At 35.8% G+C, this 12,790-nt stretch overlaps 1 protein-coding gene across 1 annotated transcript in view; it reads left to right on the forward strand.

The window, feature by feature from the left end:
• LAMA2 (laminin subunit alpha 2) overlaps positions 1-12,790 on the forward strand; it is a 638,355-nt gene that overhangs the window by 422,176 nt on the left and 203,389 nt on the right. Inside the window, exon 29 of the mRNA XM_059400698.1 lies at positions 4,938-5,072. Within this exon, the coding sequence (XP_059256681.1) occupies positions 4,938-5,072 (135 nt within the window). The remainder of the gene's footprint in view (positions 1-4,937; positions 5,073-12,790) is intronic.

Raw genomic sequence — 12,790 nt, forward strand, 5'->3', positions numbered from 1 at the left:
CACTGTTCAGTTACAAATAAAATACGAGTAGAGTAGCAAAGTTAATGCAGTCTACCTTCCATTCCAGATTGTAAATGTTAAAAACTCTTTTTGCTGTGATTGGTAGGCTTTTTCAATAGCTTATTCTAAAACATGCTTTTCCATTAATCTTAGTAATTTTCCATCATTATATGAAAATACATATCAGCACAAATAAAGAAACTTATAAATGAAGAAGATTAAGAAAACTAGGAACACATACAAACCAACATCTGCATTGGTGGCTTCACCTATGTCCTGTGAATTTCACTTAAGCTCCTATTTACAGACAATAATTACAGTAATATCCTAGTGTTGAGATTATGGGGATAAAGGCCTATCTCTCATAATAAGGTGCCTGAGGTGTTCTCCACATCCCATTGCTTCTAATCCATTATACATCTTATTTATAATTCATCTTGATTCTAAAGTGTAATTACCCAAGCATAAAATCTAATCATCGAAGCAACAGCTAAGGACAGTTCTGAAATAATACCTCCCATTCCAGTAACATATGCTTTGGGTCTTGAATACACAAAGCAATTCCTTTACAATATTTTTGCCAAATGTATGGTATTCTAGAGACATTTGTATTTACAAGCTCTTCATTTCCTGTTTTCACCCAAAATGTGGTTGCAAATAAATAGAATTAAGTGTTAGTTATGGCCAATAATAGCCAATTTGAAGACACTTACCCTTTGCCTGTTACCTGTCATCTCATGATGCTTCGGCATCCTGTTCATTGAGAATGTTAGTTCTAGAAATACGTGTTTATTACAACCTATGATTTAAAGTAAAGATCAGATTACCTTTATAAGTCAAATAAAGAATCAGTGTCCTTACCACATTTGTTGGTGTGGGAGCCACTGAGATTATAGCCAGTTCTCACCATTGTCTGAGTTCACATGATTGTCCAACTGACTTAAACTGACCTAAACTCAGGTTAGGTTGTATGTAGAACTGGAAATAGCAGTGAGTATGTGGTTCTCTACAATTAGATCATGTTGATCAAATACTTGCAGATGATCTCTAGATCATATGTTTGCAGTTCAACCTCTCTCTCCTCACCCTCATGTTGTAACAGGGCTTCTGGCTCACCGTTGAATGGCTGTTGTCTACTGGGTCACCACTGAGAAGCTGTAACTTTTGGCTACTAAAAAATAATTTTTTACATCTCCCCAAAATGTACACCTCTTATCAAGTCATAAAACTCAAAAGACAAAATAGTGAAAATAGATATTTTTTCTTCCATATGCACATTTTGCTTGGGATACCTCTTACCAGTTTTATTATACATGGAAGACCCAAAGATTGCTTTCATGTGCATAAAAATATTAAGGCACATGGTATGGATAAGTAGGCAGACATGGATATTCTGTTACCCAATGCAATGTAAAACAATTACTGCTGTTTTTATTTTTAGTCTGTCTTCAATGACTGTTTAAAAAATTATCTGGAATAGAGGCATCTCTGTTGATTTATTGTATGTGAAGCTCCGAACATACATTACCTTCTTTAATCCTCACAACAAGCTTATAAAAGAAAAAACCAACTTACCGTTTACTGAATGCTTACTGTATCCTGCAAAACACCAAGCACTGAGTACGTATTATGATCCCCATGTTATGGATGAGGAAATGGAAGCCCAGGCAAGATACAGAACCTGCCCACAACCACACAACTAGAAAACAGCAAAACTGCAATTTGAGCACGATTAAGTCTGTTTCAAAAAACCTAGATGCACTTACATCCTTAACTCTAATGTTCTACAACATCTTCATATCCCAGTTGAGGAAACTGAAGCCCGCAGTATTCAATACCTGCATAAAATCATATTAGTAAGCCATGAACAAGAATAAAACTGAGGATTGTGAAACCCACATGAAGATATAAGATAGGGTTTCCACAGGCAACAGGCACAAGTGTTGTTCTTGTTAAAGTCTGAGGAGAGAGGTGGGAGATGTTGTGTAACTCTGCGCCTGGACCTGTGGGTTCTCTATTCTCTTTGTCTCCATCCTCTCACATTGTTATGCAAATGAGACTTGAACATTTTGATGAAATGCCATATTATGAAAATAAAGATAGAAGGACAGCAGAAGACAATGAATAACTCTATGAATAACTCTAGCACAAAGAAAGAGAACTTTGTAAAAGTTTGAGTTAGGAAAAAAGGAACAGTGTTTATTTGTTTTTTTAAAATTCTCCATTTGTTTCAGGAAGGATTGTAGATAGAACTTGAAAAAATGCTATTATCTTTCCTCTTTTTATTCTGACTCAAGCATGATTATTTCATAAATGTTGCCTCAGTTCACTGAGAACATTTGATATTGAAAGACTCAAAAATACCAAAAAGTGGAAAGAATAAATACAAAACAGATCTAAGAAAGGAGGGCATTAAGATGAAATAAATATATCCAATTCCTTTAAAGAGTGTTTTAAGGTTCTAACTCTTGTATTGTCTCTTACTTTGCCAACTTAGGAATCTGATCTACAGTGTTAGCACTAAAAGATTCACAAATCGTCGGAGTTAATACACCTGCTCATTTTTCGGGTGGTGAAAACCACATTCTCAATGATGCCATGCAACTCGCCTGTATCCCTTAGAAAAAAAGTTAACTTGTAAAATCAAGGCTTCCGTATTCATTTGTGTCACAGTCTGTGTCACAGCCCTTTAAAAGGCACACATTACCAGCAGAGTGAGGCATGTACCAGTGATTCTCCATTCTGACTGCTTATTACACCCATCTAGGAGTTTTGAAACAAACCCTGAACCTACTCTCTACCCATTTAGTGAGAATTTCTAGAGGTGGTGGTACCTGCGTGGCTCAGTCAGTTGAGCATATGACTCCTGGCTTCCGCTCAGGTGGTGATCTCACAGGAGGCTCCTCACTGGACGGGGAGTCTGCTTGAGATTCTCTCTCTCTCCCTCTGCCCCTCCCCACTCTCTCTCTCTCAAATAAATAAATAAAATCTTTTGAAAAAATTAAAAGTTTAAAAAAAAAAGAATTTCTTTTAAAACTCCTCGGATGATTTTATGTACATCAAGGTTGGGAAACACAGAGACAGGTCTAGAAGCTTCCGTGCAGAGCTCCACTGGGAGCTCAGGCTCAGACTCCTATCACAGGTGCTTTTCTGCTTCATCCTACTCTCTTTCCTGAGAAGAGTCATGGTAATAAGGGTAATTGAGTGTGTTAGAGTAAACTTCACCTGCCCACTGACCTTCAGATTTCAGTTTATAGCACTGAATTATATGTAATTCCTCAATGAAAATTCCTATTTCTGAACTTTATTCTTCCTCTGAGCCTTGTTTTAAACTTCTGTTTGAGGTATAAAATGGAGCTACAAAAACTCTTTGTGTGATTTTCACGTTTACACACACAGACACAGACACATAGACACACATGCACACCAAAGCAAATACACCAGTAAGATAACAATAATTATATAGGTATCCAAGGATGAAATCCAGGTAAAGAAAATCCAGTTTTATTCTTTAATCAGCTTATTAAAGAACTGGAGCAAATCATACTATGAAATATCTCTAAATATACTTTGAATGGTTTCTTCAGTTTCTTAAATAATTTCTCAGCCATAATTTCTAGACCTTATTTGGTAACAATAGAGCGATATGAACCTTGATTTTAAATAATATGAATAAATATTAAAATATATGTTGAAGTCCACCATAAGACAAATGAGACTCAAAGTATTTTGAATACTCTCCCTGACTTTCTTTATCAGCTTGCTCAAAGCTGGGATATTATTTAACCTCATTAAAATTTCTTGTAGGTTGTGATAAAAGCACAATTGAATGCTAAATTGAGGTACTTTTGCAGTATCTAAATCAAAATAAGCGAGGGAAGACTGACTATTGATCTTTTTCTTTTTCCAAGGAGCTTTTTTGCAAATACAACTCTGGAGGACCTAGGCCACAACCAAAAGAAAACAGAGGCATTAGGAAGTTCATAGTGCATATGGTTTTTTCCTGCTTACTCAGCGATCATTCTTCCATCAATGGGAATAAGATATGCTATTTAAAAAAAAAAAAAAAATTCCTACATAGTCAAGATGTTAAAACAGACCCTTTATAAACTTCATTAGGATCTGAGGAACTAAGTCTTACTTCTCACTCATAAATCAAATAATGTCTAATAAATGCAGTAGCTTTGCAGATCAAGAGGACTGAGCTTGGAACCCAAGACCACTCTCATTACCTCTTCAGGGGCTACAGGCTTCCTTCCTGAAAGCCAGAGATTTTTTTTTTATACATTTGCATAATAAACCCGAATGAAGATGGGAGTCTTGATTCTGCATATGTCAGCTTTGCTAGCAGTTTTCTGTTTGCTCTAGGATTTTTATTGCAAAATGAAAAAAATAGATGAGGGAAAGATAAATTTTATTGGTGGCCTAATATTCCCAAGACATGAGGATTTTAAGTTTCTTGCTTTTATCGTCTTTAAATTATATCAATATAAAAAATGCAACCATGACACTTTTCTATTTATTTAATACTTCTCTGAGTCTCATTGGACATTAGCTAGTTATCCATCAAGCATAGCAGAAGCAGATTTTAAGTTGTCAAGGACATTGGAATTCTCTCTTTAGTCCAAATGACAATTTTATTAAAAAACAAACCTCTTTCTCAAGAAAAAGACTATTTGAAGCTTTTTCAGATTGAGTGGTATATGTAAATGACAGTTCTCCTTTGCCAAGATCTGAGGTCTAGGATGCCTTCTGTATACGTTAAGAACCACACAGAAATACACATTAGGAATCAAAACTGGTCCTTGTGTTTAGAAGTGATGTTGCCTTTAATTCAGGTAGGGGGAAAGAAGTCCTTTTTCACCACCAAGGAACCCAAGTATTGCTAAACCAAGATTCATCATTAGACTGTCCTAATTGCTTTCCTTTTCTTTTAGACATGCATGCCAGGATTTTATCGCCTGCAGTCTGAGCCGGGTAGCCACACTCCTAGACCAACTCTGGGCACCTGCGTTCCATGTCAGTGTAATGGACACAGCACCCTGTGTGATCCTGAAACCTCCAAATGCCAGGTATTTACCTGTGTCTTTCTTGTATAAGGTCCATGTGCTCATTTATCTTTACACATGCTCAGAGACCATGTGCAGAGGCGAAAGATCTAAGTGACAGGGAACTTGTGTGTGTGTGTGTGTGTGTATGTGTGAAATAAAACATGGGAAAAAAGACATTAACCATATTATACATTTTTTAAAGTAATTAAAAATTGATCATTGGAAAAGCCACTGCTCATGTCAAGAAATAAAATATTAATAGCAGTTTAGGAGAACACCTGAGGACACTACGATTTATTTAAAAATCATATGAGGGTTTTTTTCTGATTACATACAAAAATAAACTTACTAAAAATTTGGAAATGATAAAAAAATTTTGAAAAGATAAAGTCACCCAAAATTCAACTGAACATTTAATATTTTAGGTATTAGAGTTCTATGAATTTTATGCATATATTTATACACAAGATTTATATAATACCATAGGTGCTGTTTTATGTTCCACTTTTTAAATGTACCTATTCTGAATGTGTTAGGTTGCTTGATGTTCTTTGAAATGTTTAGTCTTTGATTAGATAGCCCATAATTTAACCACTTCCCATAGAAGTGGTTCCAAGCTACTCTTGTTTTTTTTGTTGTTGTTGTTATATTCATGCTAATAGCCTGCCCTCTAACACTGCTAACCTACCTTGAAATAGTCAGGACTCCAAGAAATTTAGGTTTGCCATGTCACCAGACAGAGTTCCCCAGACTCTAATCCTCACACAGGTCTGGACACCAGATTTGCTAAACCCGTTTCCCATCTCTGCTCATCTACTGAAACCCCTCCAGTGAGGCTTCTGGAACTCAAAGTGGAAACTCAGCAAATTCCACTACATATTCTCCCTCTTCCTTTAGTGTTCTCTTCATTTTGCTGTCCCCGACATACTGCTCCCCCTAGAGCCTTCCAAGGGGTAGCTCTTGCCTCACACTCTGCATTTATTTACCTGAGTCTGAAAGGAAGCAGGAGTCCTTACTCCTCACCACCATTTCCCTGTCATCTTCCTTCTCCCCCATTACAACACGTGGCTTTGAATCACATGCCCCTATCTATTTGCCCACCACACCTGCTCATCCCTGTTCTCTACTAACCCTCAGGGCATCCACCTCATTCATTCCTTGAAGATTTTTCCTCTTTATCATTGCCATTCTCTCTAGCACTATTCTTATCATAATCCTTGGTGATTTTAGTGTTCATGACATTAACTCTTCCATACCCTTAACTCTGCTTCTTGTCCTCACTCCTTAGTGCTGCTCCTGAACTTGTCATTACAAGAAAGTGCAATGCCTCCACAGTCCCAGGTCAACTGTCTTCTTCTTCAGCCATCATCTGTTTTCTCTCCAGTTCACTTCTTCTGGATACATCAGTTCCAACCTTTTTGGTGTCACCATTGGTGCTCACGGCTTTTCATTGCTCCTTGGCTCCCTCAGGTCCTCCCTTTCTCAACCAGCTCAATATTCATGACCCCTCTTTAGTATCACTTCCTTATAATGTTCATTTCTCTTGCAACTCCTTTACTTGTTTTCATTCAGTTAATTCTAACACTCATTACATCCTCTGGCTCCATACCTGTGCCTTCTAAGCTGAATGTGGCTGCTGAGAAACAGGTAACTATGCTGTCTAGTCTCACCATAAATCGATGATTGCTCACTTCAGATTGACCCTTTGTGCTACTCTGCAATCATATCACTCTACTTCAGTCCATTCCCTCTCCCACATTTCTGGATGATTATTTCATACCTTCTCCTTCAAGCCCTCAAACCCCTCCCCCAACCCTTTTCCAGCCTTACTCTCAATAGATGGTCATGCTTTCATTTCATTGAAAGATTAGAAGTAGTTGAAAGAGAACTAATAGAATCCCCCATTACCACATGTACCCACCATTCTGCATCTGTGTGCAGTTACTCTGACTCTTCATCATTTTGGATGAACTTTTCTTGTTTCTAGACCACATCTGCGCTTATGCTCTGGATCCCAGCCCTTTCTCTCGCTCAAGGACATCATTCTGCCCATCCCTATTTCCTCTTCTCTCTTGCATCATCACTGTTTGTTTCTTCTGCTATCTTAAAAAAATAATAAAAATGTGGAAACAAACAAACAAACAAACAAACAAAAATAGAGGCACCTGGGTGGCACAGTTGGTTGAGCAACAGACTCTTGGATTTTGCTCAGGTTAAAATCTCATGGGTCATGGGATTGAGCCATGTGTCTGGCTCCATGCTCAGTGGAGAATCTGATGAAAGATTCTCTCCATCTGCCTCTCCCACCATGTACATGTATGTGCACATGCTCTCTCTATCTCTAAAATAAGTGGATGAATTTTTAAATATTTAATTTATTTATTTTAGAGATAGAGCGTGTACAGGGAGAGGGGCAGAAGGAGAGCAAGAGCGAATCTTAAGCAGATTCCAGAGTGAGCATGGAACCCCACTCAGGGCTTAATCCCGGGACCTGAGATCATTACTTGAGCCAAAATTGAGTTGGATATTAAATCATTTGAGTCACCCAGGCATCCCATAAATGGACGGATCTTTAAAAACATAAAAAAAAAAAAAAAGAATAAAAGCAAACTCTCTTGACTTCATTTTCCCTATTGACTTCTACTACTTTATTCCTCTCCTTATATACAGTGAGGAGTTATTTATACTCCTTCTGTAGTTTCCTCCATTTCTCTTGAATTACTAAAATCAGGCTTTTACCCCTGCTATTGTACTAACCAGTTAACTAATAGTCAGATATCAGTCTTCATCTTTCTTGATCAATCAGCAGCATTTGCTACTTTAAATCATCCATTCTTTTTTTTTTTTTAAGATTTTATTTATTTATTTGACAGACAGTTCACAAGTAGGCAGAGAGGCAGGCAGAGTGAGAGAGGGAAGCAGGCTCCCTGCTGAGCAGAGAGCCCAATGCGGGGCTTGATCCCAGGACCCTGGGATCACGACCCGAGCCAAAGGCAGAGGCTTTAACCCACTGAGCCACTTAGGCTCCCCTAAATCAGCCACTCTTCTTAAAACTTTTTGTTCACTTGACTTCCCTGGACATGCTCTTCCAGGATTTCTAAATCAGGTGACTACTCCTTCTGTCTTCATTGCTATGTTTTCCTCCATACCTGAGATCTACATACTGGGGGTCCTAAGATTTAATCCTTGAAACAGTTTGCTTCTCTAACTTATACTCATTCGCAAGGTTATCTTACCCAAGCACATGCCTTTCAGTACCTACACTGAGAAACCATGGTATTTACCATTGTTTTTGTGATTAAATTTTAGACCAGGTATTTAATCTCTCTAGAATTTATCCTGGTATGAGGCAGTATCTTTCTTCAGATATATATTACTTTTTAAAAATTTTATTTATTTTTACTTATTTTATTTAAATGCAATTTGTTAACATATCATTAATTTCAGATGTAGAGTTCAGTAATTCATCAATAGCATATAACTCCCAGTGCTCATTACATCATGTGCCCTCCTTAATTCCCATTACCTATTACTTTAAAGAAACTTTCATGTATTAACATTTCCTTTTCTCCTTAATACATCATGGTATCTGAATTTATACAAATATGTTTTATCCATATTAAGATATGCTTAAAGGATCATCTATTCTGAGCTATTTACCTTCTAGCTCTTATTAGGGTACTCTGATCAAGTTCATTTTATACAAGTCATAATATCTGGCATAGTAGGGGTGCTTGGCTCAGTCTGTTAAGCATCTGCCTTTGGCTCAGGTCATGATCCCCAGGTCCTGGAATCAGGCCCCACATGGGGCTCCCTGCTCAGTGGGAGTCTGCTTCTCCCTTTGCCTCTCCCCTACCCCCCTCCCCCTACTCATACTCTCTCTCTCTCAAATAAATAAAATCTTTTTTAAAAAATATGGCAAACTAAGGCGTTTCTTCTTTTTCTAATTTCTTGACTAGATGTAATTACATATCCTTCCAGACAACATTCTGATTCACAGTTTCAATCTCTTCACCAAAAAATGTTACTGGAATTTTTATTGGAATGGCATTAAGCCTATATGTAAAGAATTGCTGTTTTTACACTAATCAGTTATCTTCCCTCAACCTCGGAGTATAATATTCTTCTCCATTCAAACCATTTTGTGTCTCAGAGTATACTGTTTTTATTATTACCTATATAAATTACACATTTCTTATATTAAACTTATTTCTATATATCTTACATTTTTACTTCAATGGTGAATGTTACATTTTTTTCTGTTTCGATATATTTACTAACTTGTCATTACTGATAAACATTAGCAGAATTGATTTTTGATATCCAACCACTTTTTTAGTTTTAGAAATTTCTCAGTTGATTCTTTCAGTTATTTTTATATTTATAATAATATTATTTACAGATAGTTATAATTGTGCTTTTCCTTGCCAGAAGGTATACCTGATATAATAGGTTATGTTTTTGCCTTAAGTCTTCTAAAAATGTTAAATAGGAGGGTAATTAGTTTCCTATTTTATTCCTAATTTTAATATGAATGCCTCAAGTCTTTTGTCACAAAGTATGATGCTAGTGGTTAGCTGAAGATAATTATTCTTTATCATGTTTAGAAAACTTCTTTTTATTCTTGACTTAAGGATACTCCCTTTCAGTCAAGATAGGATATTAAAACTGATTATGGGCTTGTGAGGAGTAGAATAAAGGTAAAGATGCATTAAAGATATGCATTTTAGATATGAGCATATATTTCTTTTTACCTTAAACAGAATGATGAATGATATTATTGACTAGATGAATAACTGAATAATATTAACTATCCTTGAATTCTTGAAACAATTACTATATGCTCAGTGTAGTAGTCTCTCTCTAATCTGTTGGCTTGTAAAATTCAATAAATAATTTCAAGAAAGGGGATTAATTTATATATCTTAAGTGAGAATTAAATGCATTGTTCTTCCTTCTTATGTAATCTTCACTGGTATTTTTTAACAGGTTATGTTTAATTCATACGATTTTTGTTGTTGTTTTAAGATTTATTTATTTTGAAGAGAAAAAGAGAAAGCGTGAGTGAGGGAGAGGGAAAGAAAGAATATCAAACAGACTCCATGCTGAGTGTAAAGCCTGACACAGCACTCGATCTCAACACCCTGAGATCATGACTGGAGCCAAAATCAAGAGTTGGACCCTTAGCTGACTGAGCCACCCAGGCACTCCCATATGATTAATTTTAAAACATTCATAAAGGATACAGTTTAACTTCATCTTTTAGGATAAAAATTGTTTATACTGTCCTCTTTATAACAATTGGTTATTATAGCTATTTTTGTGCTACAAATTTTTTTTTGAGATATCCCCAGATGAAGTAAAAAATAAATACATGTGCACATCAGACATGCACAGATAGTATAAGTTGCTATGCTCTGAATTCTTATATTTTCCTTCAGGGAGCACGTAACTTTAGAATTTAGGCAACTTTGTTCATCTTTGTAATAGCCCCAGGAGGCATACAGGAAATAGCTATTATTACTCTGATGCTATAACTGAGGGAACCTGAAGCATAGTGATTTCTTTGCTATGTGTAGTATGGATCCCAGTTTAATATGAACACCATTACACAGAGCAATGCCCTCAACTTTGGGTCAAGTGATCATAAGCATGACTGTGTGGTCAGACTGTTTTGGTCCCAATCCTCACTTCATTTTTTACGGGCTGTGGGAGACCAGTTAGTTATGTCACATCAGTGGGGTCTTAGTCTCTTCATTTATATATATATTTTTTTATTTTTTATAAACATATGCATGGATGGAACTAGAGCGTATCATGCTTAGCGAAATAAGTCAAGCAGAGAAAGACAACTATCATATGATCTCCCTGATATGAGGAAGTGGTGATGCAACATGGGGGCTTAAGTGGGTACGAGAAGAATAAATGAAACAAGATGGGATTGGGAGGGAGACAAACCATAAGTTTCTTCATTTATAAAATGAAGATAATAATCGTAGCTACTCAGAGTTCTTGTAAGGATTCGATGAAATATTGTATAAAGGGTATGGAACACTACTTAGTGCGTGGCAAGCTCCAGAAAAGTGATAGTGATGACGATGATGATGAAGATAGTAATTATCCTACCTGTTATCTACCATTTATAGTCCAAGAATCAATCGGGTGATAATCAAAACATGTAAAAATCACTATCAGTGCTATGCTAGAATTCCTCACTTTTTTTCTCATATCGTTCTTCAAAAATATGGAGTAGAAAAGAATAACACTATAGAAAACTTTACAGTCTAAGTGTTTCACCTTTTAAATAAAATCCACATCACTTAATAACTATTCTCTTCATAATTCCTAATGATACTTATCAGAGAACTGTTGTTTCACTCTAGGCATTAATATATCCTACACATAAATATGTTACTACTAATAGCCCAGTACTATTGTCCCGTAAGGAAAATTTTCCTTAAGGAAACTTTTAAGGAAAGTGGAAGAGCAAAACCTATGTGGTATTGAACCCCAAGCCAGGGGGAAGCGGAGGTGAAGAAACAACTGCCATTCAGGATCCACACATACACCTAGTAGATAATCTCAGGTAGTAGGAAGGTAGATAGGTAGATAGATGATAGATAGATAGATGGATGGATAGATGTACAGATGGGTAGATAGAAAGATAACGTTTCCAAGTTAATATAACACACACATCTGTATCTGTCTATATCTATATCTACAACTCTCTGTATATATAAACACTATACCCCTGTGGTTAGTATTATTTTTGCAAAATTTTAAAGGGAATGTTGAATTCTCCTCAAGCTCAGATAACTTTTTGCAGACCAAATAATTTGTGAAAATATTATTTTCATTCTATCATTTCTTTTTTTAAAATGAAAAGGAAAAAACAATCCTTGTTGACCAGCTCTGTTGTCTGAAACCACCAGCTTCTGTGATTAAGTAGTTAGCCCTATATTTGGTAAACAGACTCATAACTAAAATCTACTGTTTTTAAGATACTTTATAAACCATACCTTACTGAATTTATCTAAAAATCTGACTAAAATAGGGATTGTTAGCATTGTATTACAACTCTGAAAATTAATGCTTAGAAAATTTAAGTAACCTACAGAGCCTTAGCTAAAATGTATTAGAATCAGGTTTCAAATCCACTATAAAATGCTATCTACAGAGTATGAGAGAGAATAAATACACTGTTATCTGATTAAATGATTTGATTTTGAAGGCTTAGGTGAATTCTATCTTAGAGTACTGATAGAATCTGCAGCATGGAAAATATTTGCAAAAATCATGAAATATGAAATTTACCATAGGATGAAATGCCACTCCAGGTTTATAAAGGAAAGTAAAATGTAGCAAGCATTGATTTTTTTTTTTTGCAAGCACTGATTATGATCTCCAGTAAAACTTAAAGATTGCTTACTTAATATCTAAGTGTAGAAAAAACAAGTGCTCATTAGAAATCAGTATAGGTTCACTCAAAATAAACATATGAGACTTATTGCTAGGGTTACTGTATGTAAAATATCTGAGATCCTTCCTGAATCCCATTATGATATTAAATTCATCAGAAAGTGTGATATATCATATCTCAAATTCAGCAAAAATAGTAATAGTCCCCAAATGTTCTACCCTATTTACATATGTGCCAGGCCTAAAGCTGATCCCTGTAGATAGATTTTTTTTTCTCATTTATTCTTATAGGAAACTTATGTGGTAAATATAATTGTTCC

The sequence above is a fragment of the Mustela nigripes genome, chromosome 5 (genome assembly GCF_022355385.1).
Source record: "Mustela nigripes isolate SB6536 chromosome 5, MUSNIG.SB6536, whole genome shotgun sequence".
In the NCBI taxonomy this organism is placed as follows: domain Eukaryota; kingdom Metazoa; phylum Chordata; class Mammalia; order Carnivora; family Mustelidae; genus Mustela; species Mustela nigripes.